Source organism: Raphanus sativus, unplaced genomic scaffold, assembly GCF_000801105.2.
Source record: "Raphanus sativus cultivar WK10039 unplaced genomic scaffold, ASM80110v3 Scaffold1254, whole genome shotgun sequence".
NCBI classification, from domain to species: domain Eukaryota; kingdom Viridiplantae; phylum Streptophyta; class Magnoliopsida; order Brassicales; family Brassicaceae; genus Raphanus; species Raphanus sativus.
Window position 1 is genome coordinate 111 of NW_026616567.1, and position 23,595 is coordinate 23,705.

At 35.3% G+C, this 23,595-nt stretch overlaps 6 protein-coding genes and 1 pseudogene across 7 annotated transcripts; 3 read left to right on the forward strand and 4 right to left on the reverse strand.

The window, feature by feature from the left end:
• Positions 1-1,393: 1,393 nt before the first annotated feature.
• Positions 1,394-2,896, forward strand: LOC130503945 (peroxidase 49-like). The gene is made up of 4 exons (XM_056998517.1): positions 1,394-1,681; positions 1,760-1,951; positions 2,032-2,197; positions 2,294-2,896. The coding sequence occupies exons 1-4, from the start codon at positions 1,457-1,459 to the stop codon at positions 2,704-2,706; spliced, it is 996 nt and encodes a 331-aa protein (XP_056854497.1). The 5' UTR covers positions 1,394-1,456; the 3' UTR covers positions 2,707-2,896.
• Positions 2,897-3,288: 392 nt separating this feature from the next.
• Positions 3,289-4,920, forward strand: LOC130503944 (uncharacterized). Its single transcript, XM_056998516.1, has 2 exons — positions 3,289-3,897; positions 4,648-4,920. The coding sequence occupies exon 1, from the start codon at positions 3,362-3,364 to the stop codon at positions 3,884-3,886; it is 525 nt and encodes a 174-aa protein (XP_056854496.1). The 5' UTR covers positions 3,289-3,361; the 3' UTR covers positions 3,887-3,897; positions 4,648-4,920.
• Positions 4,921-4,938: 18 nt separating this feature from the next.
• On the reverse strand, positions 4,939-5,989 carry LOC108854711 (probable ubiquitin-conjugating enzyme E2 17; annotated as a pseudogene).
• Positions 5,990-6,306: 317 nt separating this feature from the next.
• LOC130503948 (D-2-hydroxyglutarate dehydrogenase, mitochondrial) lies at positions 6,307-9,646 on the reverse strand. Of its 2 annotated transcripts, none has more exons than XM_056998521.1 (16): positions 9,484-9,646; positions 9,047-9,399; positions 8,862-8,963; positions 8,714-8,761; positions 8,528-8,598; positions 8,329-8,447; positions 8,142-8,237; positions 7,961-8,070; positions 7,774-7,854; positions 7,608-7,705; positions 7,434-7,542; positions 7,258-7,363; positions 7,099-7,184; positions 6,899-7,024; positions 6,724-6,817; positions 6,307-6,610 (listed from the first exon to the last, which is right to left on the reverse strand). In XM_056998521.1, the coding sequence occupies exons 1-15, from the start codon at positions 9,587-9,589 to the stop codon at positions 6,725-6,727; spliced, it is 1,704 nt and encodes a 567-aa protein (XP_056854501.1). In that variant the 5' UTR covers positions 9,590-9,646; the 3' UTR covers positions 6,307-6,610; position 6,724. The 2 variants fall into 2 exon arrangements, with proteins under 2 accessions (XP_056854501.1, XP_056854500.1); XM_056998520.1 differs by having other exon boundaries at positions 9,047-9,405; positions 9,484-9,645.
• Positions 9,647-14,990: 5,344 nt separating this feature from the next.
• On the reverse strand, positions 14,991-15,509 carry LOC130503949 (uncharacterized). The gene has a single exon (XM_056998522.1). The coding sequence runs from the start codon at positions 15,507-15,509 to the stop codon at positions 14,991-14,993; it is 519 nt and encodes a 172-aa protein (XP_056854502.1).
• A 799-nt stretch (positions 15,510-16,308) lies between these two features.
• LOC130503947 (glutathione S-transferase T2-like) lies at positions 16,309-17,207 on the reverse strand. Its single transcript, XM_056998519.1, has 3 exons — positions 16,773-17,207; positions 16,505-16,562; positions 16,309-16,403 (listed from the first exon to the last, which is right to left on the reverse strand). The coding sequence occupies exons 1-3, from the start codon at positions 17,205-17,207 to the stop codon at positions 16,309-16,311; spliced, it is 588 nt and encodes a 195-aa protein (XP_056854499.1).
• Positions 17,208-20,915: 3,708 nt separating this feature from the next.
• On the forward strand, positions 20,916-23,362 carry LOC130503946 (3-epi-6-deoxocathasterone 23-monooxygenase CYP90C1-like). Its single transcript, XM_056998518.1, has 3 exons — positions 20,916-21,401; positions 22,616-22,940; positions 23,056-23,362. Exons 1-3 carry the CDS (start codon positions 21,157-21,159, stop codon positions 23,209-23,211), a joined length of 726 nt encoding a protein of 241 aa, XP_056854498.1. The 5' UTR covers positions 20,916-21,156; the 3' UTR covers positions 23,212-23,362.
• The last annotated feature ends 233 nt before the right edge of the window (positions 23,363-23,595 follow it).

Below are 23,595 nucleotides of genomic sequence, written 5' to 3' on the forward strand. Positions count from 1 at the left end.
AGAGAGAGATGTTTTTTCTCCAAGAACACCAGAGGAACTCTTTCAACACTTGCATTTGAGATTATAGACAAGACAACTTGGCAGACTCAAAAGCTTGTAGATGTTCATAAGCCAATTCCTGAACCAGTTGTCTCGTTTAATGAAGAAGGGTTCTTGAAGACTAGCTTCTTGTTCTTTACATTTTATGAAGATTTTCTAAATGTTTTCATTTGATCATTTGAGGTTTTTTAAACCTTTTTTCTACATAATCAAGTAGCTTAAAGTTGCAGAAGATTATTTATAATTTTAAGTTTGTGAGAAACAAAATATTCATCTTATTTATAGTCTTCTACTCCGTTCTTGATTCTCTACTTCTAATCTCAAAGCAGTCGCGCTGTGTATCCACACAAAGTCACTGTTATGTTCACATATGGACGCAGCTTGGCACTGGTACATTGCAAGGCATGTCACTTATCAGGCTTCCTAGAAACTATCAGCATTACAAAAAGAAGAAAGTATTCATTTATGAGGAATCAAGGACAGAGCTCAATGTTTCTTTAAGTGTTGTTTATGGATCTCACCAGAGAAAATTTCAATGTAATATATTTGCTATGGTCTTTGTAAAGAGGTGAGCAGAAGTGGACAGAGCTACTCAAGACATCAACAATGCTTTTGCCTATCAATTCTCATGGGACCTCTCGTCCTCGCCTTCATTGTATAGTTTCTACTAGAGTCAAAAAGTTGAAAGTTCACGTGAAGATTGCTTTTTTACCTGCAGATGCATGTGTTATGACAGAAAAAGACAAGAAAGCTTCCTCTATTTTGCTTTGGTTACAAGAACAAGAATGTGTTCATAAGTCAAACAATGATTGACACTTGAAGAACTTTTGTTTTTGTCAAACTAGTAGTTAGAATCTTTTCCTACTCTCTTCTCTTTCTCACTACGCTAGCCTTTTAAATTTGTCTCTGTCTATGTATATTATTTATTTTCAAAAGTAAAAATTACTTATTTCCATTTCTTCTTTTAGATTTAGTTACATCTAGGCATTATATTGGTGTTTTCTTTCTTTCTTTTTGAATTTGATTATTCTGTTCATACTTGTTTTTCTTGGCTTTTAATTTACTTCTACAAGAGAAATAAAGAGTTAAAGGTCTTTTAAGTTATTGTTATGAGTCGTTAACATATGGATAAAGATCAACTTTCATATATTAAAACTAAGTCAAATCAAATTGTAAATAATTAAACCAAAAAGGAGGTTAATTAGTCAAACTTAGCATGCAATGTTGGGTACCAAACCTTAACTTTTGTCGCTTTTAATCTTCTTTTAAATCTCGAGATTTAGCTAGTAACAACTCCACTTCTTACTTCTTCTTCAAGGTCTTTTACTATAAATACCTCATTCCTCTCCCCTTACTTCATATATATCCCTCCTCATCACAAAGCCTTTCTCCTTTCTTCATCTTCTTGTTAAAAGTAATGGCAAGACTCAGTACCTTTCTCCTTGTTATTTATCTCCTTTGCTTTCTCCCTCTCTGTCTCTGCCACAAGAGCTCTGGAGGCAAACTCTCCCCATATTACTATGCACATTCATGCCCACAAGCCGGGGAGATCGTGAGATCAGTTGTAGCTAAAGCTGTTGCTAGAGAGACCCGCATGGCTGCTTCCTTGATAAGACTTCATTTCCACGACTGTTTCGTTAAGGTTTGGTTAATTTCTTCTAACGTGTAACTCTTTTTTTTTTGTTTATTACGTATTGAGCAAGGTAACTGTGAAATGTAGGGTTGTGATGGCTCTTTGCTTCTAGACAGCAGTGGGAGGATAGCGAGTGAGAAAAACTCAAACCCTAACAGAAAATCAGCTCGTGGATTTGACGTAGTTGACCAGATCAAAGCTCAGCTTGAGAAAGAATGCCCTGGAACTGTCTCTTGCGCTGATGCTCTTACCCTAGCCGCTAGAGACTCCTCTGTTCTCGTAAGTCTCCTCCACAACCTCTCTTGTCTTGATAACAATAATGAAAAAATCATCTGATTCGTTTTGGTTCTTGGTTTTAGACTGGTGGACCAAGCTGGATGGTTCCATTAGGAAGAAGAGATTCAAGAAGTGCAAGCTTGAGTGGCTCCAACAACAACATCCCTGCGCCAAACAATACTTTCCAGACAATCCTCAAAAAGTTCAAACGTCAAGGACTCGATGTCACCGACCTTGTCGCTCTCTCCGGTAAGCTTTCCACACTCTGTACAGAGTTACTTCACATGCACGTAACAATACAAAAAAAAAAATAACTATTACCTACCTTGCTTAACTCTTTCTCAGGGAGTCACACCATAGGATTCTCGAGATGCACGAGTTTCAGACAGAGGCTATACAACCAGTCTGGAAACGGTCGTCCGGACATGACACTGGAACAATCCTTCGCCGCTAACTTGCGCCAAAGGTGTCCAAGATCAGGAGGAGACCAGAATCTCTCGGTGTTGGACAAGGTCAGCCCGGCGAAGTTCGACAACAGCTACTTCAAGAATTTGGTAGAGAACATGGGTTTGCTGAGCTCGGACCAGGTTCTGTTCAGCAGCAACGATAAATCAAGAGAGCTTGTAAAGAAGTACGCAGAGGATCAAGGAGAGTTTTTCAAGCAGTTTGCGGAGTCAATGATCAAGATGGGAAACATCTCTCCCTTGACGGGTTCGAGTGGAGAAATCAGGAAGAACTGCAGGAAGATAAATTCTTGAGTTCGTTATATGAGGAAATTGAAATGAATAAAAAAAATATTTTGTGGGGAAAGAAATGTATGAATGACAGTTTGCTTTAATTTGTTTGTGATATGTTGTATTTTTAATTTTCCATTTGAAGTTTTATGTTGTGTTATTTCTGATTTTGCTAAGAGAATAGTGAAATATATTCCTATTATTTTATCGTTGATTTATTGTTCTATTACATCCTTCATTCAACAAATGATAATTCTACTTTTTATCATGATTTACTTGCATCACTTATTAATCCACATCTAACAATTTTATTTTCATCATATTAAAATGTTGTATAAATTTATTTATTAATCGTTATAGTTGATAATGAATCACATTTTAAATCTCATACTCCAATTTTATGTTATATAAAAATTAATAAATCTTCAATTAAACTAATGAACTAACTTGGTTTCTACCATAAATATTTTAGAATAATTCCTGTTATTTATGTTAAACTGCTGTTTTGGGCCTAGGGCCTAAATAATCCTAACACTCTCTATAATATCAAAATACAAAGAGGCCCATAACGGCCCATTTATATGACTTTCGGTCCGTTAGGGTTTATGCTCTCTTGCTCACTTCATCAGTCTGACATGAATTCTCCAGCCTGCTAGAGAGAGAGAGAAGAAACTAAACTATGAGGAACCTACGAGTCATCTCCTCTCATCTCTCACGAGGTTTGAGATCCATCCAGTCAAACCCGATCCAATCTCGTCGTGGATACTCATCTCAATCGGAAAACGTCTCCAAAATCGTAACGGAGCTCTCCAACCTCACGCTCCTGGAAACGATGGACCTCACCGAGCTCCTCAGGAAGAAGCTAGGAGTCACCGACATGCCCGTGATGGCGGCGATGATGCCCGGGATGTCGATTCCGGGATCTGGAGGAGGAGGCGGTCCCGGAGCCGCGGCGGCCGGGAAGGGGGAGGAGAAGAAGGCGGAGGCGAAGACGGCGTTCGATGTGATGCTACAAGGGTTCGAGTCGGCGTCGAAGATAAAGGTGATCAAGGAGGTGAGGGCGGTTACGGATTTGGGGTTGAAGGAAGCTAAGGACTTGGTGGAGAAGGCGCCGACTTTGTTGAAGAAAGGAGTTAGTAAGGAGGAAGCTGAGAAGATCATTGAGAAGTTGAAGGCTGTTGGTGCTAAAGTTGATATGGAGTGACCTTTTTTTAGGTACTCTTCTAAGCTCTGATTGTGAGCTGTGTTGTGTATGAGATTTTGTTGTAGCTATTTAAATCTTGGAATTGATGAGGAACAGTATGTTTGATTCTGGGTTTGCTTAAAGCTGTCTGCTTTTTTATTATGGAACGTTAGCTCTTGTGAGCAGTGTTGTGTATTGAGTTTATAGTAGCTAAAAAGTCTTGGAATTTATAAGGAACAGCATAAAGTTGTTTGCTTTTCTTCTACTAAAGCGTTAGCTCTGACTGTGAGCAGTGTGAGGCTCGCTTGTTGCATTGTAGCAGCTATTAAGTCTTGGAATTGGAATGGAACAGTATGCTGATTCTATTGTGAGCAGTGTTGTGGATAGAGCTTGTTGCATTGTAGTATATATGAGGTCTTGGAATTCATGATGAACAGTATGTCTTATTTTTGTATGGAACTTTGGTTCTGGGATTTATATTGAGGTTCATGAGGAGGGGCTTTTGAAGTTTCTTCTGCTCGCTCAAGCATTAGGTTTTGTATTTACCTCTCTGTGCTCTTGTCACAGTGTACACAGACCGTAGACGTTGTTGGATATTGAAGTAAATCTTGAGGAACAGCGATTAGAATTAGCCTTTGTAGTCTATTGGTGTAGTACTCTAAAATGTTAGTAGATTTGTATAGGGACGACTGGAATTAAATATTAGGGCATCTGTATGTTTGATTCTGTTGCACCAGTATAGTCTTTAAGTCACATGCTAAAGGTTGAAATTTTGGCTGCAGGTGTTATTATAAATGGAGCAAGGAACAGATGAAGCTAATGCTGAGTAGTCCTTCAAGTGTTTATTACGAATGTAACGTGTCATGGAGTGTCTATCATCAGCCTTTCACTTTAGATAACACATTTTAGCTTCAATTGATTAATACATGGGAGCAAAAGTGTCTCTTCTTTTGGATCAGTCATTGTCTCAGTTCTTGGTGATGATCTCTTATCAACAGAAGATTCAGTCCATTTCTTTTTTTACTTGATAATAAATCTATGTTATTTGATGACTCTATAGTTTCTGCACAATCTTTTAGTGTGATTAAAAGGCTGAGAGAAACTCTTCTTGTTTTGAAGATTGAAACAGGTCAATAACTCGAGTTGAGATCATACAATTTAGTTACTAATTACAATATCAAAGTACACATCACAGTGATCACATAGAGATGTTATACTTTGTCATCATGGTAGCGCCACCTCGTTTCTTTTGGGGATCTTCCATTTTTGCAATTTTTCAAATAGTGGTCGTTGTCTTTCGGTTTTTGCTGCAAGGATGAGTACAAGAGAAGAAGAAGAAGAAACATCATAAGAAGAGTGTACAGTGACAGCCTTTGAAAAAAAGAGGAAATAGCACAAACACACAACAAACCTTCACAGCTGAGCTTGAGAGCATTGAGAGAATGCTAAGACAGATTGAACTTAGTCTCATTGCAGGCGACCATGAACCATACAAAATATCTGCATCAGCAAAATATACACAGAAGCTCTTGTTATCAGACTCTGAAACACAGGAGTGAATCATTGTGTTTGTTTCTTACCCAAGCAAATGTGACCGTTGCTGTAAACATGAGGATGGAGTGGAGCTGGATGCTGAAAGATAACCTGTGGAGCTTACATAGGATAATGCTCAGGAAATTCCACCAGAAGTTGGTAAGTTTCATTGGCATAAAGAGTTCCTGGAGCTCCCTTCACTTCAATAGTCCATCTTTTACACGAAAGTTTACAATATCACATCATTAATTTTTTGATATTAAGGAAAAGACATAAAACTGGGTATATAAAGCTGTATATACCTTTGGAGATTATCAGAGACTCTGTGCTTGAAACCAGAAGGAGGGTTAGTCTGCCACTCCATGAACTCTTTCTGAGCTCTATTGGCGGCAATTTTGGTCAGGCCCTAACAAAAAGAAAAAAAACAGAGATGATCAAGGCAAAGAAGATATAACAAAAGGCTTATTGTTAATACAATTAAAGAATCAATCAACCAACCTTGCGAGTTGATTCGGATGAAGTTGTCATTTGTGTTTAAAAAAGTTACTACAATGAGTGTGAGAGAGAAGATTGTGTGTGTGTGTGTGTTTGTCTCCTTAGCCATATCCTTGAGCTTTTTATAGTGTATTATCATCTTCATCTTGTGTTTAAAGCATAGCATCTATGTCCAGTCATCAAACCCCAAGTCGTTTATCATGTCTTTCCACTGGTGCTGGAGAACCGAATCTTTACACGCTTTTTGCTACTCTCGCGATCACGATCAGTTTGGAATATAATCATTAAACATTCCAAAAATCTACTTTCGGAAAAGCCTTTATTTCCTAAACTAGAGAGACCTTTTGTTCCGGTTTAACTCCATTTCCAATTTTAACTGGTTTAATAAGGTTTTTATGTGAGAGATTCTTGAAGATACAGTAGTTGCTATTATAAATAGATGGTAGATTCTTCTCTTTCTGAGTTTTCAGTCTAAGTACACTGCAAACTTGTAATACACGTAAGCTCCACAGGTTTTTATTCTTTCTTATCCCATGTTTAATAAGATATTAAGAGACAGTGACAACAACATGGAAGAAGCATATATACTTTAGTGAAGTGACTTTTTAATCAACACTTGCTTATACTGTTCCTTTGCATCGATCATACTTGCTCAAACTTGGGCTCCTCATCATATTCCCATTTTCTTCTTTTTGAAGAATCATCTCTCATCCCCACCTTGCATTCGTTTAAAGAAGAATGTCAATGATTCCCAAAACTAAAGATGATAGATTCCTCCTCATAGACTGATAGTGCTTTCAATAATTTCATAAAGCATAATCTTTTTTCACCTTAGGGAGAGAAGAAAGAGTGAGGGAGAACTTTGTATGGATTGAGAATCCCCTTAGGGTCCAGCAACTTTTTGAGGGATACCATTAATGCAACCTGCAAATAGAGTGACAAGAATGACCCCATAAGCTCTATAGATATGTTAGTTCGATTCGTTGTTTTGTTTGTTATGCTCACGGTTTCTGGTGATTTGCTGTAGAAGATTTCATTAGCTTTCATTACACCTAATCCATGTTCTGCACTGATGCTTCCACGGTGCTTTGATGTCCACTCATAAACATAAGGTTCTATCAAACCTAAAAGCTGCAAAGAAAAGAGTGAAGGACATTCATTACTTTGGACATCTTCAAGTGTTTCACGTCGATATATTGATTTACCTTATCGTTATATTCCGCGGCTGAGATGTTTAAATGAAGATTACCGTCTCCAAGATGACCATATCCCATGACATTCGCTAAGCCATCTGAAACATGGACTTACATGGTTTGAATGCAGTTAACAATTGAAATAACACTGGAATATGATATATTTCTTACCTAGTCTCCCTCTAAGGTCGTTGACAATATTGTAAATCTCTTCAACAGGTAAGGATAAGTCATACTTGTAACAAGCTCCTGCTTTCTGTAACGCCTCTGTTATACCCTGCAAGGTATAAAATATATTTCCTTAAAATCAAGGTTTCTCTGAAGGCGATATAATACTAAGTGTGTACCTCTCGTATGCGCCAAAAAGAAGATGCTTGGTTTATGTCTTGAGCTATTACACCATCAGAGACTAAACCTTGTTCCAGTGACTTTAAAAGGAACGCTTCAAGCTTCTCCCTGCATTAGTTTTTTTGAATCAGACAAAGAGAACTGTTACCAAAAATGGCATAAGTTCATTTCACCTGTCATAAGTTTCACCACTTCCTGTTGTCTCTATCAAAATGTAAAAGTTCTCTGAAGAGGAAACTGGGTTACGGACACCGTCTAGGTGGTTAAGTACCTAGCAAATGAATTATCACGTTAGCAAAAATCATAAGACTAATGCAAACAGTTGGTAAAAAGCTTTACCAAATCCATGGAGTTGTTATCAAGAAACTCGAAAGCAGACAGTATCTCTCCAAGATTTCTCTTTGCTTCAACAAGAAGTTTCTGAAAAAGAAAGGGAAATAAATATAAAAAAGAGAGACAAGGTTATGATGAGAATTACCGATGAATAAATGTTTTAAGTCGTATCCAGTGTTGTCTGATTCAAAACCTGGCAGCTGAGAAAGTCTTTGCAGGCGATGAAGGCTAAGTTTACAGAAGACATCTTTGGTTGTGTGAGTATAGAAACTTTAGTCACAATACCAAGTGATCCTTCACTACCTGTGAGATAACTATAAGTCTCTTTTATTACTGAAGTGACTGTATAAGCACAAGGTTATGATGAGAATTACCGATGAATAAATGTTTTAAGTCGTATCCAGTGTTGTCTTTGCGTAAAGTTCCAAGCATGTCAAGCACATTTCCATTTGCTGTGACAGCTTCTAGACCTGGAGATGGTAAGAAAACAAATATTAGGAAGATGAGATCCAAAAGAGTATATCAGATGGATAGGAAGTGAATAGAACTATAATTGATTACCCAATACGGTTCCATGAAGTGAGCCGTAACGGATAAGGCGCAAACCACCAGCATTAGTTGAAACATTTCCACCAATATGACAGCTTCCTTTTGCACCTAAGTCTAGAGGCATAACAAAACTGAGGAGACATAAATCTATGTTGTTGCTTACCGAACAATTTTTTAAGTAATAAACAAAACAATCTTCTTTTTCTATTACCCTTTTGTGTCAAGGAAAGCTGCCAGATTTTCCAAAATGCATCCTGCTTCACACACCAAGACTCCACTAACCTGAAGTATAGAGCATCATATCATCACCAAGTATGTAGTTACATTACTCTTTAAGTAATTTTTTTTTGGTATCTAACCGAATCTGCTGCATAATAAGCTATAGAGGGCTAATTACCTCATCAAAGGACAAGACTTTATTCATCAAACCAACATTGATGATCACCTGCAAAGATGTGACAAAAGTGTAGGTAGCTAGAATCAACTTATCCAACATTATCATCGCCAATCAATGTGTAGAAGAAAGAAAAACGGTGTAGAACAACCTCATCAAAGACAGGCACACTTCCACCAACAAGACCGGTGTTTCCTCCTTGAGGAACAACAGCTAAACTCCTGGAATCACAATACTTAAGTATCTGAGACACCTGCAAACAAAAGATAAATCTATCTTCAACACAAATTGTCATCACAATCCAAACAGTCAATGAAAAAAGAAAATAAAAAAAACCTCTTCTGTGTTCTTGGGCAAGAGCATCAGCTTACTAGATCCTCTGTACTTATGCATCCAATCTGTATTAGCAGTCTCGAGCCTCTCTTCATCTTCAACCACGTGTTTCTCACCTAGTATCTCCTTGAAGTAGCTAACGTCTTTAGGTTCCAACGAAGAAAACAATGGGTTTCTCTGGACTTTTGAAGCTGATGATGACCCAAATGACTTATACTGCTGCATCGTCCACATGTTTCTTCCACCAAGACATGGATGATGATGATGATGATGATGATCAAGCAGCTCTGTGTTACGACCCTTCCCAGCATTTGACTCAAAGGTCTTTCCTTTTGACTCGTAACGATTAACGAAGCCTAAATCTGATCCAAAGTTTCAATCTTTTTTTTGTTTCCAGTGAAATTGAATTTACAGAAAAAGTGAAATTGGAAAAACCGAACCTGAAACAGAAGGAGACATTGAGTTATGTTTTTGTCGGAAACTACTTAGTGATTTGCATGCCGATCGTATAAAATCTCCTGATCTTCTCCAGCTATGGATCATCATCGTTCTTTTCCTTCCTTGCACTTACGTCTCCGTCTCTCTTACCAGAGAAAATGTTCGTTAGTCGATAACAACAACTAGAAAGATTAAGAGACTTATACGAAAATGTCAAAATTACCCCTGTGTCTGGATAAAACGAAACGCTGCGTTTTGTGTCTGAATGATCGATCTTAAAGCTCTGAACTTTAGATAATTTTGCATAATTCCGTTTGTTATTTTATTCGTATTAAAGTTTTGAACTTTATATGAAACAGAGTTTTAGTTTAGTTAACAGAAGCCAATTCTATCAAACGTGCTTTCTGCATTGTTTCCCTTTAACAAGAGGGAGAGAGCGGTGACGTCCTGTGGGAGCTTTGAGAGTCTGGTGTGAAACAAGTTATAGGACGGACAGAATGTGAAAAGTTACAACGATGATTCGTCTGATCCTGAATAGATTTAAGGTTAAAAACATGGGTTTGAGATTTGCTGATCTCTTTGGAGATGCTCTCTTTCCAGAGGAAGAAGTGAAGCAGAGGCGTTTGACAGAACTCAATGAAGAATGAAACAACAGGTTCTTCCGTTCTTGTTAAGATTCTCAGGTCGGTTCTGTTCGGTTAGTTTTTGGTGGAAGGACCAAACAAAGAGAGCTCCTGATGAGACAGAACTCATGGGAAAACAAACAAAGGACACAGAGTTTCGTATGTGAGGAAGCCTCTGTTTGATAAAGAGTGTCTTATTGATGATGATGATGATATGAAATGGAGTCCTGAGATTGGTGATTTTGTGGAGGTTCGGATTGTGAAATCGACGAGATCATCTTTGTATGGAGAAGCTCTTAGCGATTAGTAAACTGTCCTTTGTTTCATGATGTTGGTGTTGATGCAAGTTGAACTTTTGTTTTGTTTGTTTTAATTTACGTATATGTTTGTAGTTATCCAAATCAACTGTTTACATGGCAGTCTCACTGGTTTGTAAACCAACAAAAAAAAATGAATCAGAAAGGATAGAGAAAGATTGAGAAATGTCATGTCATCCATAACCAACCATGAGTTGTCTATGGTTAAAAAAATTAGATTTATTTAGTAAAAAAAAATTGCAAGCTGTATACTCAAATAGCACTGGAAAAAATCAACTGTCCAGAATAATAAAGTAAATAATCTGAATTTCACCTTAAAGAACGTATGGATCCACGAATCCAAAATCTTAGTCATTCCAAAAAAAACATACACATTTGCGAGTAATGATTTTTTTTATTTTTCGAAATCACCAAATGGTTGATTTGAAGGTGACAAGTCAATCTTGTTTTTATGTTTCTTTCTAGAGTTTTTTAGTTTAAGATTTTAATTACAAACTAGGGCAGTTTATGCTCTTGAGGTAGTTTTTTATGACTAAAAACCAACTATTATCAACTAGAACAGCTTTATCTAACTAGAGTGGTCTTACAATTTAAAAAAAAAAATTACTTTTTTTCTCTTTCTTTTTCTTCTTCGTTTTCTTCTTCATTCATTCTCTATTCTTTTAGAAAATTCATATTTGATTCTTAAATTTCTTTTTTCAAATTTTTTTTATGAAATCGTTTTCTCCATCACTCGATCTATCTTTTGAGATATGTGAAGCTATAGTTTTGAGATATATTTTAGATGCCCAACATGTTCTAAAGTTATGTACATTCGTTAGTGTACATGTGTACAACAAATGTTAATGTGTAAAGTTGTATATAGTTGTGTACATTCGTTAGTGTATATGTGTACATTTGTTAGTGTACATGTGTACATGTGTACATTCGTTAGTGTACATGTGTTGAGTTAGTGTAAAACTGTGTATATGTGAATATTCAAGTGAATCATTGTACATGATAATAATATTTGTATGTACACATGAACATCATTTGGTTGTACATCATTTGGTTGTACACATGAACATCATTTGATTGTACATATTTTGATGGTGTACACATGTACACACTGATGGATACATTACGTAAGGTGGACAATCGTGGTCGTGTACACATGTGTACATTTGTGGTTATGTACATGTGTATAACCATGGTTATGTACAAGATTATATATTATTAATGTACACATATGTTCGAAACATGCTTATTGCACATGTGTACATTGTTTATCCAAATGTACATGAATGTTCGATATTCCGCATCTATACCATTTTACTTGTACATGATACAAAAATTGAGTGATATTTCATGATTTTAATGTCATTGTACATGTGGATGATAAAAAAAAATCATCAGATCACTCATGACATTAAAATCATGAAATATCACTCAATTTGTGTATCATGTACAAATAAAATGTTATAGATACAGAATATCGAGCATTCATGTACATGTAGATGTACTTATAAGAAATTACAAATGTAGAGAATATTTTGAAATGCATTACATTTTAAAATATTACAAGTAGCTCGATAATGAACATATCTACATGTACATTATACTATGGTGCAACATTCAATTAGAGAGATTTGGGTATATGTGTTTAATTAAATTATTACAAGGGGTTAAATGTAATTTCTGAAGTTTGAGACGAAATTAAAAATCAATTTTTAGTTATAAAAGTATTGAGGTTACAAAGTAAATAACAAAATTTTAGGGACTAAATATGTAAAAATGCCCAAATTGGCCATTGTTGCTCTCAAGCTTATCATGTCAGTTTCAGAACACGTAAGAGAGACATGAAGGTCACTAAGACGTTGAATCACGACAAGGAAAGATGAGTAAAGACACAACATGGATACAACTATAACTTGAAATCACCATACACGTCACCCTTACACCACTGTGAAAATTATAGCTTGACATATCTAAAAAAATAGGTATAATAACATAGATAATGAATAAATAAAGTTTTTTTAGAAAAAAAAATTATGAAAAAACAGAATTCATTTTGTAAAAACAATGGAAATATAAAAAAAAAAAGAAAAAGAAGAAGATCAATAAGAAAGAGACGTGGCCCACTTTATTTTATTTATTAAAAATAGTTTATGTCAATTCACGGAAATCTAGATTAATTTGGTTAGTTTGTAACAAGAAAATTGATTTGGTTGAACAAAACTACCCTAGTAGCAACAACTGCCTTGTAGTGTAATAATAAACTTGAAACTGCCCTACAATGTAATATTTTCTTCTTTTTACTATGCTTTGTTTCCACACCCTTTTATTTTATGTCAACCGACAGACGAAACACTACTGAAGAAGGAAGAAAAAAAAAACATATTGTTCTGATCCATACAAGAACTATACCAAATGCAAATTGCAAAATCAAGTTCAAATACAAAATGTGTTACTTATTTCTTAAAGGACACACTGAAAACGAATCCTCATTTGTCTATCTCCACAACCCATACTTCAGTTTGTTTTTAAGCGACTATGTTAATAGCAATGAATATACTTGCGAGTAGACTAACTAGAGGTTCACAGCTCGATACATTTTTAAATATTCTGTGTAGTCTAGGCTATAGCTATCAAGAATTTATAACACAAATCCTATATGCTACTGGACGATTTTTCTTTTAAAAAAATGATAATTTATGATAATGGTTTTCATATATTATGCTTTGTGTTGTTACAAGTTGTGGTCTCTCGAGTATATTATACACGCATTAGGCAGAAAGTTTTCTAATTAATTAATTGTGGACCGACTTTTTCATTAAACATGTGTGTACCTCGGCTTTCTATCAGACATATATTCGATTAATTAATGTGTCTTGAATATTAAGGCCAAAAAGCTCATGTGACATGTGATAGTAATCACAATCCCCAACTATAAAGTTGGACTAAGTATTTCATATAGTTTAGTTTAAGTATTTAATAAGAAATGCGGGTACATAAATATCAGTAATCATACAATGGCATCGGCAAATGAAATAGTTTAGTGGCACTGATTAGCATACATTATCATTTTCTGTGGCTGTCATGATTTGTTATCATGTATTAATCGGTGAACTTATGTTCATCATTGCTTCAAAATCTGAAAGTAGATCATGAGTTGCGTAAATGATTTTATTCTTTCAATGCATTGGGTCATCTTTTCTTCTTCTGTTCGATCTTTAGTTGCTTTGGTCATATATGCTTGGCTAAATAAACAATGTGGTCCTGGGAAGTGGATCATGCTGTTGGGATCTAAACATAATAATAGCATGCACAACCAAAATGAATTGCATATATCATATATTAACGACTATAATAGTATTGAATAGTCAATTACTATAACTCTTTTGGGCTCTCACACTAAGTTCATCAGTTAAAACGTGTTTAGAGCACAGTTTAGATCAAATACTAACATGTTATATGTTGCTAATAGTCGATTAAAACAATAAAAGCAATGATTTTATTTTCTAAAAATGGATAAAAGAATAATGAAAGCAGTAAATAATTAGATAGAAGAGAATTGGGTGGGAGTGAGAAGTAGCTATCTAAGAGCATGCCCATTAGTGAACCCCTTGGAGGGGTTCATAGGCTTTTTTTAATAGTTTTTTGGTGGGCCCGTAAATAGTGATGAACCTGTATTTATTTTGCTCTTCCATTAGTGAACCTGAATATGGGGTTCATAAGAATAAAATAATATATTTTTTAAAAACTTTTTAAAAAGTTTTTATTTAATACAATGAAAATTCAACAACATACAAAGATTATTCATCTAGATTACCATATTTTTGCCATATATTTTCAACTAAATCGGCTTTCAAACGATTATGTTTCTGTTGATCCCGAAGTTGAGCTTGAATACCATGCCTATTAACGAAGTTGGAAGGGGAGTCCGTAGGTTGCGAGATATCCACCTGTGAACTCCTGCTTGACTCTCCCGACTCGAACTCAGATGTATCGGACAGAATATATGTGTTTCGTTCGTTCTCCACTATCATATTGTGTAGTATGACACAAGTTCTCATAATCTTTCCAATCTTTTCCTTGTCCCATAGTAGAGCAGGATTTTTTACTATTGCAAACCTTGATTGCAAAACTCCGAAAGCACGTTCGACATCTTTTCTGGCGGATTCTTGTTTTTCAGCAAAAAGCTCAGCTTTAAGACCTTGAGGTAGTGGGATGGATTGGATAAATGTTGACCATTTTGGATAGATTCCGTCTGTAAGGTAGTACGCCATAGGATAATTGTGGCCGTTGACCGTGAAATTAACTTTAGGAGCTCGACCTTGTATAATGTCAGAAAAAACTTGTGAACCGATCGAGAACATTAATATCGTTGAGGGTACCTGGTAAACCGAAAAATGCGTGCCATATCCAAAGATCTTGTGATGCCACAGCCTCTAAGACAATGGTCGGCTTTCCGTGACCTCGTGTGTACTGCCCTCTCCAAGACCTTGGGCAGTTTTTCCACTCCCAATGCATACAGTCGATGCTGCCTATCATTCCCGGAAATCCGCGTACCTCTCCGATATCGAGTAATCATTGAAGATCAGCTGGTGTAGGTTTTCGTAGATACTCATCACCAAACAATTGTATTATCGCTTCGTTGAACTTCTCCAAACATAAAAGTGCGGTACTCTCACCAAGTCGGAGATATTCGTCATACGTATCTCCCGATTGACCATATGCTAGCATACGTATAGCCGCAGTACACTTTTGAAGTGCAGAAAGGCCGTACCTTCCGTGAGCATTTGGTCTTTGACGAAAGTATGGAACTTCATTACTCAGGCGATCGACAATGGAAAGGAACAATGGCTTGGTCATTTGAAAACGCCGCCTAAACATTTCTGGTGGGTATGTAGGATTTTCACTGAAATAGTCGTTCCAAAGGTCTTGGTGGCCTTGCTCCCTATGTCTTTCGATATACGCTCGTCTCTTCGGCTTGTTAATTTGTTGGTCGATGAAATTATCAACTTGTTGGTCGATAAAATTATCAACATGTTGGTCTAACGTATCTTCAATTAATTTATCTGCTGCATCATCTGATGAGAAAGACATCACTTGAACTCTTCTTCCTTCATACAACACAAAAGAAAAAAAAATTAATTTTTTAAAAAATGACAATCTTCACTACTTTAATAAGAAACATATATATTTAAAAAAAAAAAAAATCTTCACTAGTCTAAACAGAAACATATATTTTAAAAAGAAAAAAAATCTTCATTACTTTGATAAGAAACATATCTTTTAAAAAAAAAAATCTTCACTAGTCTAATAAAAGAAACATATATTTTTTAAAAATTATAAATCTTCACTAGTCTAAAATAAGAAACAATTTTTTTATAAAATAAAATTTTTTATCTTCATTACTTTAATAACAAAACATATCTTTTAAAAAAAATATATATATATCTTCACTAGTTTTAAAATGACAAAGAGAGGTAGAGAGATAGAGAGAAGATATCTTGATACTTGTAGTCTATGTAATAAAATGACTAAGAGAAATAGAGATTGATAGTTGAGTGTATACTTGTCTTGATAGTTGTCTTCAAAGTTGTCTTGACAGGGTTATGTCGAGAGCTAGAGAGAAGAGTAGAGTAAAGAAGAGTAAAGGAAAAAGAGTAAAGACTGAGCAAAGTCGAGAGTAGTATGTTGACAGTAGAGGAAATAGTAGAGTAAAGAAGAGTGAAGAGTGAGCAAATTTAAGAAACAAACACATGCTTAATATATAGAGTAGGCAGAGTGGATACAAGTTCAATGTGGTTGCTACCCGTGAGCAACCAAACAAGTACAAAGTTAAACATAAAGACAAGTACATTCCCGTGAATTGAAATGAAGTGTAGACAGAAACAAAACACTACACTTTCCCGTGACACAACCATAAAGCTAAACATAATAAAACAAGTGCATTCCCTTCCTTCCTGCCAGACAACTTGAACTCCACCCCGTGACCTGCAACAGAAAGAAAACAAGAAACTAAATGAAACAGCAATCAATAGAAAACCGAAACAGCAACCAAAATAAAAGCAACATGAACCACAACAGCAAGCAACCACAACAGCAAGCAACCAAAACAGCAAGCAATCCAAACAACAATGTATATCTATCAACCTATCAACATGAACCACAACAGCAAGCAACCAAAATAAAAGCCAACAGGAAGCACAAACCCATCTCAAATCATTTCAGAAATGAGTTTGTCTATGAGTGTGATTTCCTTTGCAGATAGATGGGTAGGGTCTTTGGCAAGGAGACGCTCTAGGACTTTCTGTTGCTGTATCTCCTTTTTCACAGCAAGCATGCTATGTATCTCATCGTAACCTGCCTCTTGCGTTTGGCTGCTTTGCAAGCCTTGACACCAGGAGGCCGAACCTCCGCACCTTCCTCCTCAGCCACCACCTCTGCAGCTTCCTTACTTTTCTCTTTGGGACCTTCTTTGGGAACACCGAGTGATTTCCATTTTTGATCGAACCGAAGTTCCCTCCAACAATGTTCAAGTGTGAACTTGATGCCAAGGTCATTGAAGAAGATGTCATGGGCAGCCTTCATGACATCATTCTCGTTTTGGCCACTCGCTTGCTCCCTCACTGCTGCTTCATAGCACCCCACAAACTTGCACACCTGCTCATTGATTCTTCCCCACCTCTGCTTACACTGACTCCATTCTCTAGGAACGGCGCCACTGAGCACAGGGCTTGCGTTGACGTAATCCACTATGCGCTTCCAAAACGCTCCGGCCTTCTGGTCAGTGCTCATGATGGCATCCTTGCTGGTGTTCAACCAAGCGCTGATGAGCACAACGTCTCTTTGATTGACCACTTTTTTCTTTGAAGAGAGGTTTGGGAGGTTTGGGGAGGATGTTCCATTTTGGTTTCGGTTTGGGTTTGATATGTGTGTGTTTTACATGAGGATTTGCTATCTTTTTAACTAGTTTTGGCTACTACATTAAACTCTAACAACCAAACATTCATTAGACAACAACTCTCTATCGCAAATGCATTAAACTCTAACAATCAAATCACAGCAACCAACCACAAAACAGATACAATTTATTATCGTTATTAAGAGAACTAGTTCTACTTGTACTTGTACTTTAAAGTTTTAGTTGTATTTTAAACTTGTAGTTTTAGTTAATTTATAGACTGAACTACTTGTAGTTCAGTTTATATACGGTTAACATATTAAAAAAAAAACACAAACATGATTCGAACCAGAGAAGAACAGAAACAGAAACATTTACCTTTGCTTTTCAATCGAAGCAGACCATCTCCAGGTCAGCGACCTTCACTCTGAGAGCATCCACCTCGCCCGAGAGGCTTTTAAACCTGTTCCTGTACATGTAAACAACAACATCAAAACAGCATCAAAACGTTTTCCTTTAACTAAACTATGAAACAACATCAAAACAACATCACTAACCTCTAGTGACTCAATCTGTTGATTGAGGATGGGCACCTCCTTCATCACCTTCTCAGCTTTCTCCAGGCGGTTAGTCAGCTTCTCGATCTCCTCCTGGACACCATGAACCCAAGGCTGACGATAATGGAGCCCATCAGGCTTGGTTAACCCATAAGAAAAAGAAAACTCATCAAAATCAATAAAGAAAAGAACACAAAAAAATATAACAAAGATAGAAGGAGTTGTTTACCTCGTAGTTTATGCATGTGAAGAACCGCTTCCCAGGAAGAGTGTCTTTCTCCTCCTTCGCCTGAACCTCGTCAATCATCCTCCCACCACAGTAACACCTTGTTGGTATCCCGTACTCTGAATCAGCAACATACATCAAGCTGTTGTTGTACTCAATGTTCCTCTTCATGTCTCTTCTCTCTGCTGCGGGATCCATCTCTAGCACAAACAAATCATTCACAAAACTCATTAGCTCAATATGATGAAAACGAAACAATAAACCCGTCTACACAATTTAAAACCATAAAACGAAACCAACACTATCGATTAAGAACCGTAACCTGTAAAACCCCCAAATCAATTTCGAACCCTAAACCCTAAATCCCCAAATCAATTTATAAACCCCGATAAACCAACCATAAATCGATTTAACTCCCCCAATACAACCCCGCATGACGCTTAATCGAAAGCCCCAACTCGATTTTGAACCCCCAATGAAAACCCTAAATCGATTGAGATTCCCCGAGACCCAAAACGCTTCAAAATTGTGGAGAATCTACTCGATACTGACCTGAGCTCGTGGAGGGGACCGTTCGTCGTCGATTTGATGGTCAAAAGCTTCGGAAATCGCCGTCGCACCAGAATCGCCTCGCAATCGCCTTTCAGAGAACCAAACCCTAGGTATCGAAGAAGAAATGAAAAATGAAAGGACTCGGTCAATGCTTCGCGTAAACTCGAAAACGCGGGGCCAATGGGGAACCAACACGTGTCTTGAACCCGGCTAAGAACGGATCATGCGTAAGACTCGGGTCACCGAAATTAGCCCATTTTCGATTTATTTTTCCCTGCCCGGCCCTATGAACCCGAGCCCATGGACCCTTTAAAAACCCCCAATGGGCATGCTCTAATGTCTAAAAACGAGACGAGACAAAACGGCCTAAGCGTGGCGCAATAGCCGCTCCTAGTTTATGTCCCCTCATTTATTCCTCCATTACAAACCACAACATTTATTTTCTTTGCTTCTTGGATTAATATAAACGTCAACTTAGATTTATATTCTTTCTGTTTCATAGTACAAGATGTTTTTGAAAAAGTTTTTATGTTTCAACTTGTATTTTGGTATATCAATACTTATTTTATCTTTACTAATATTAGTTACCCAATAATATTTTTCTGCATTGTTTATGATTGGTTAACTTATTTTCAATTTATATGAATGATAATAAGATTTTTTAAAAAAGATTTTAATTTTTGTGCATTCAAACAAAACATCTTATGGAATAGATGGAATAGATGGAGTAGATTTTAAAATTATAAATTTGATGTTACAAAATATTAATATTACATTCATGTTTAAGTCCACTTCTATTCAGCTGGCTCTTTTAAATAAACTAAATAGGATTTGTCTACAAATTTTAATATTTTAATTTTATGTTAATTTAAAAATCTTAGATGAAACTAAATCTTTAAATGTAAGGTCTCAGTAAACACCTAAAACTATGATTAACTCCGGTCTTTTAACTGAGATTATTAGTTTTGGTTAAGAGACGGTTTTTATTTTTTCTTAGATTTTAACTAAAAAAATCTAAGAATTGTCTTTTAAATAAGAGATAAAAACCGTTTTTAGTCGAAAAACATAAAAAATAAAATTAAAAATTAAAAAATGTTAAATCATGAATTAAAAATTTCGGAGCTAAAAGACCGGGGTTAATCATGTCTTAAGATTCATGTCCGCAAAACAACAAAAGCAGAAACAATGAAAAAACATGCAAATTTGCTTGAGATTTATTACTATATAAAATATATCTCTTATTTATTTCACATAATAATTATTACTCTTTTTTGACAACTAATAAATATTATTTTTATTCACAGTTTATTTGTTATGAAAGTGTGTTTAAAATCTGAAAATTTATCATAAGAAGTTATTTTCTTAGTAATAACTAGATATGTATTATTTCATTAAGCAATCTATATAATGTATGGTTTTTGGAAATATATCAAAGTAAAATGATAATTATTTAATAGTATATTTACTTTAGTATTTTCATTAATAAATGGAAAATAAAAATTATATACCAACACTATAGCGAAAACAAGATAAGATATATCAATAACAAAACCTTAGGTACATATGTCTAAAATTAGTTTCCTTGTAATTTACTGATTATTCATTTAATTATTTAACTAGATATGAAAATTATATAAGTTTTATAAAACATAATATTTTATCCTAAATTACTTTATAATTTATGTATTGAGGATCTAAACTAAAATATAAATGTTGATATATCCTTCTTATCACAATAAATATATTTAAAATTTTTATGATAAATAATAATAATTGTAGATATTATCACACTTATTAAAATTGTAAATACACATTTTTGTAATACAAAATTGGTTCCTCTAGTCAAATACATGCACGTCATCTTTATAAATTTATATTTTAAAATAATCTATTAAGAAATTTCTTAAAATGATTTGGTTGATATGTTATGTTTCTAGTAACAATCTGCGTGGTGACAACTCAGTTAGCAATTCAGTATCATTTATATGAGAGAGTAAAGTAAAGATATGTGGAATTCAAAATTTAACATTAATAAGCGAACGTTTTTTATTTTAGTCGAATAGTGATAATAATTAGATATAACTTTATTGTTACTCAACTTTTAAATAGGAATTAACTGTTTTGGTTATTTTAATGTTGAATATTATTATATTTAGTGATTGACTGTTTTAGTTGTTATTTTTGATATACTTACTTATTAGACAATGATGATATATCTACAGCTTGACAAAAAAAATTCTATCTAAGCGGTTTAAAGTGGATTTTATATCATTTATTCCTCTGTTTCGGCACCCATTGACAATGACATAACCATAGCTTTAGCTCCACAAATATTTGTTTCTCTCACTTTCTCTTCATGCATGGCTTTTGAGATTTGAGAAACCTAATTCTCTATTATCTCCTCCTTTTTTCATGTGCTTTGGCATGGTTAGCTTCTTTTGGTGTGTGTTCATGTATTTTCCGATAATCTAAGACTTTTCCGGTATTCTTGTTGGGCCATCTTATTTTATGGATTATTGGGTCGCGGGTTTCTTGGTTTTGACGGCCGGTATTATTCTCCGTTCACGGCTCTGGTTTCGTCTAAGAAAATGGAAAACGAGAGATGGAGAAGAAGAAGAACAAGAGAAAGAGACGAAGAAGGCTATGATTCCGAAGGGAAGCTTAGGATGGCCGGTGATCGGAGAAACCCTAGCCTTTATTGCTTGTGGATATTCTTCTCGGCCTGTTACCTTCATGGACAAACGAAAGTCTTTGTAAGTCTTTTACTATCAATCCCTTTGACCAGATTTTCTTAAAGCATTTTTTCTTACAAATCCTTTAATTAAAAAAGATTATGAATTAAAAATCAACACGATTTCTAAAAGAAAATTGTTTCACATCCTCAAAACTTTCTTCAATTTCTAACCCTTTAATTATATCTGCTGGCAACAAAAAATCAGTGTGTGTTATCTGCGTTATTAATCTAGTGATTTCGTTTTGTTTATTGGATTACTTGGAAAAGAAACGTTTTGATAGACAATAGTACACGTCCACATCTACATATACAGCAGTTTTTATAAATAAATAAATTAAAAACCAAATGACTTATTGCAGTCAACCAAGTAAATGCTAACTTAAAATGCTTCATTCTGAATTTAGTCTAGTGAAGCCTCTCCCCTATTTGTATTCTTATTAGTCAATATTCAAATATGCACCAATTTATTGTAATTTAATCGAAAACTAAAACACCCAATTAACTCCAATTACAATCAATTTATCTCATTTCTAGGCAAAGAAAAAAGTTTCAGGGGATCATATAGTGATAATGAATTTGTAATTTGTTTATATACGAATTACTCTTTGGGGTGCGAATATATAAATTAAAAATTTTGCACATAACATAATTTGAATGATTATAAAAGACTGACAAAACCAACCTGTCTTCATCTTCTTGGCCATATACAGCAGCAAAATAGTTTTAGCAGAGGATCTTGTTTCTTTTTTATGATTGAGTTCACTTCATTTCATGTGTCATCTTTATCTCTTCTGTTTTTTTTTTGTCAAACTATCTCTTCTGTTTTATATATTATTTTCCTGTGTTATTATTATAACATATGTGTTGTTTTTTTGAACTTCTAACATATGTGTTGTTATTATTATAATATATTACAAACTAAACATCGTTGTTGTGCTATTCTGCGCTATTCATTATTACTTTCTGCATACTAATAAAATTTCAAAGATATGTTCTCTTGTTAGCTTCTGAGAAATCTTATCAAGAAAATTATAGGTTTTTATATCCATTCTATATCTCAACAAGTAACTAAAATTTAATAATTTTTTGTCTTTAATTAGCGTAAAATTTTCATATCAAATGATTTACCTTTTTTGAAATGTGGGAAGAGGATGCATTTTCTTTTTATTGGTTAAACTAGTAATATCATGTGGGTAATTCTTACGGAAATCCTTCTACATGTAAACCATCCAGGTACGGGAATGTGTTCAAGACGAACATAATAGGGACACCAATCATAATATCGACCGATGCAGAGGTTAACAAAGTGGTGCTCCAAAACCATGGCAACACATTCGTCCCTGCATACCCTAAGTCAATCACTGAACTACTTGGAGAAAACTCTATTCTCAGCATCAATGGACCTCATCAAAAGAGGCTACACACGCTCATTGGCGCATTCTTTAGATCTCCTCACCTCAAGGAGAGGATTACTCGAGACATTGAGGCCTCGGTAGGTCTAACTTTAGCTTCTTGGTCTCACCTTCCCGTGGTTCATGTCCAAGACGAGACCAAAAAGGTATTGTTATAAGAACCCATAATATTTGTTTGAAACTCATGTAACATGTTATATTTGTCTGAATTTAAGTATGCTTTTAACATCTTGATCTCGCAATGTTTTTATTTTTTTGTAGATGACGTTTGAGATATTAGTAAAACTGTTGATGAGTATATCACGTGGTGAAGATTTAGATATTCTCAAGCTTGAGTTCGAAGAATTCATCAAGGGTTTGATTTGCATCCCCATCAAATTCCCTGGAACTAGACTTTATAAATCCCTAAAGGTCTAAGCATATCGTTCCCTTGTTCTTATGATAGCCATTGATTAACTCGCTAGCTAGGATCGTGTTCTCGAGAAGTAGTCTCCCCTGTACAAACGCAGTTTGACTAGGTAGAATAAGATTAGGAAGGATGGGTTTTAATCTTTTTACCAATAGTCTCGAGATGACTTTGTATACTGTGTTTAAGCAGGAGATAGGTCGAAAGTCCGTCATCTTCGATGCACCCGGGAATTTAGGAACCAATGTGAGTATTGTTGCGTTAAGCGAGTACGGAAGCAGTCCCGTTTGGAAAAAGTGAGCGATTGACGCACAGACCTCATCCCCCACAGACTCCCAAGCCGCTTTGAAAAAACCTGAGGTTAGTCCGTCTGGCCCTGGAGCCTTGTTTGGATT

Bases quoted from the DNA above. Each gene is read 5' to 3' on its own strand.
- LOC130503945 (XM_056998517.1), top strand. From the start codon at position 1,457: ATGGCAAGACTCAGTACCTTTCTCCTTGTTATTTATCTCCTTTGCTTT. The intron at 1,682-1,759 runs GTTTGGTTAATT...TGTGAAATGTAG, and splicing joins TCCACGACTGTTTCGTTAAG to GGTTGTGATGGCTCTTTGCT. The intron at 1,952-2,031 runs GTAAGTCTCCTC...TCTTGGTTTTAG, and splicing joins CTAGAGACTCCTCTGTTCTC to ACTGGTGGACCAAGCTGGAT.
- LOC130503944 (XM_056998516.1), top strand. From the start codon at position 3,362: ATGAGGAACCTACGAGTCATCTCCTCTCATCTCTCACGAGGTTTGAGA.
- LOC130503948 (XM_056998520.1), bottom strand. From the start codon at position 9,589: ATGATGATCCATAGCTGGAGAAGATCAGGAGATTTTATACGATCGGCA. The intron at 8,599-8,713 runs GTAATTAGCCCT...TCTATACTTCAG, and splicing joins AAGTCTTGTCCTTTGATGAG to GTTAGTGGAGTCTTGGTGTG. The intron at 7,855-7,960 runs GTTTTGAATCAG...TTTCTTTTTCAG, and splicing joins AAGACTTTCTCAGCTGCCAG to AAACTTCTTGTTGAAGCAAA.
- LOC130503949 (XM_056998522.1), bottom strand. From the start codon at position 15,509: ATGTCTTTCTCATCAGATGATGCAGCAGATAAATTAATTGAAGATACG.
- LOC130503947 (XM_056998519.1), bottom strand. From the start codon at position 17,207: ATGAGCACTGACCAGAAGGCCGGAGCGTTTTGGAAGCGCATAGTGGAT. The intron at 16,563-16,772 runs GTTACGATGAGA...TCATGTTGATAG, and splicing joins CAGCCAAACGCAAGAGGCAG to GTTGATAGATATACATTGTT. The intron at 16,404-16,504 runs GTTGCTTGCTGT...TTTCTGTTGCAG, and splicing joins TTTGGTTGCTTGCTGTTGTG to GTCACGGGGTGGAGTTCAAG.
- LOC130503946 (XM_056998518.1), top strand. From the start codon at position 21,157: ATGGATTATTGGGTCGCGGGTTTCTTGGTTTTGACGGCCGGTATTATT. The intron at 21,402-22,615 runs GTAAGTCTTTTA...TAAACCATCCAG, and splicing joins ATGGACAAACGAAAGTCTTT to GTACGGGAATGTGTTCAAGA. The intron at 22,941-23,055 runs GTATTGTTATAA...ATTTTTTTGTAG, and splicing joins TCCAAGACGAGACCAAAAAG to ATGACGTTTGAGATATTAGT.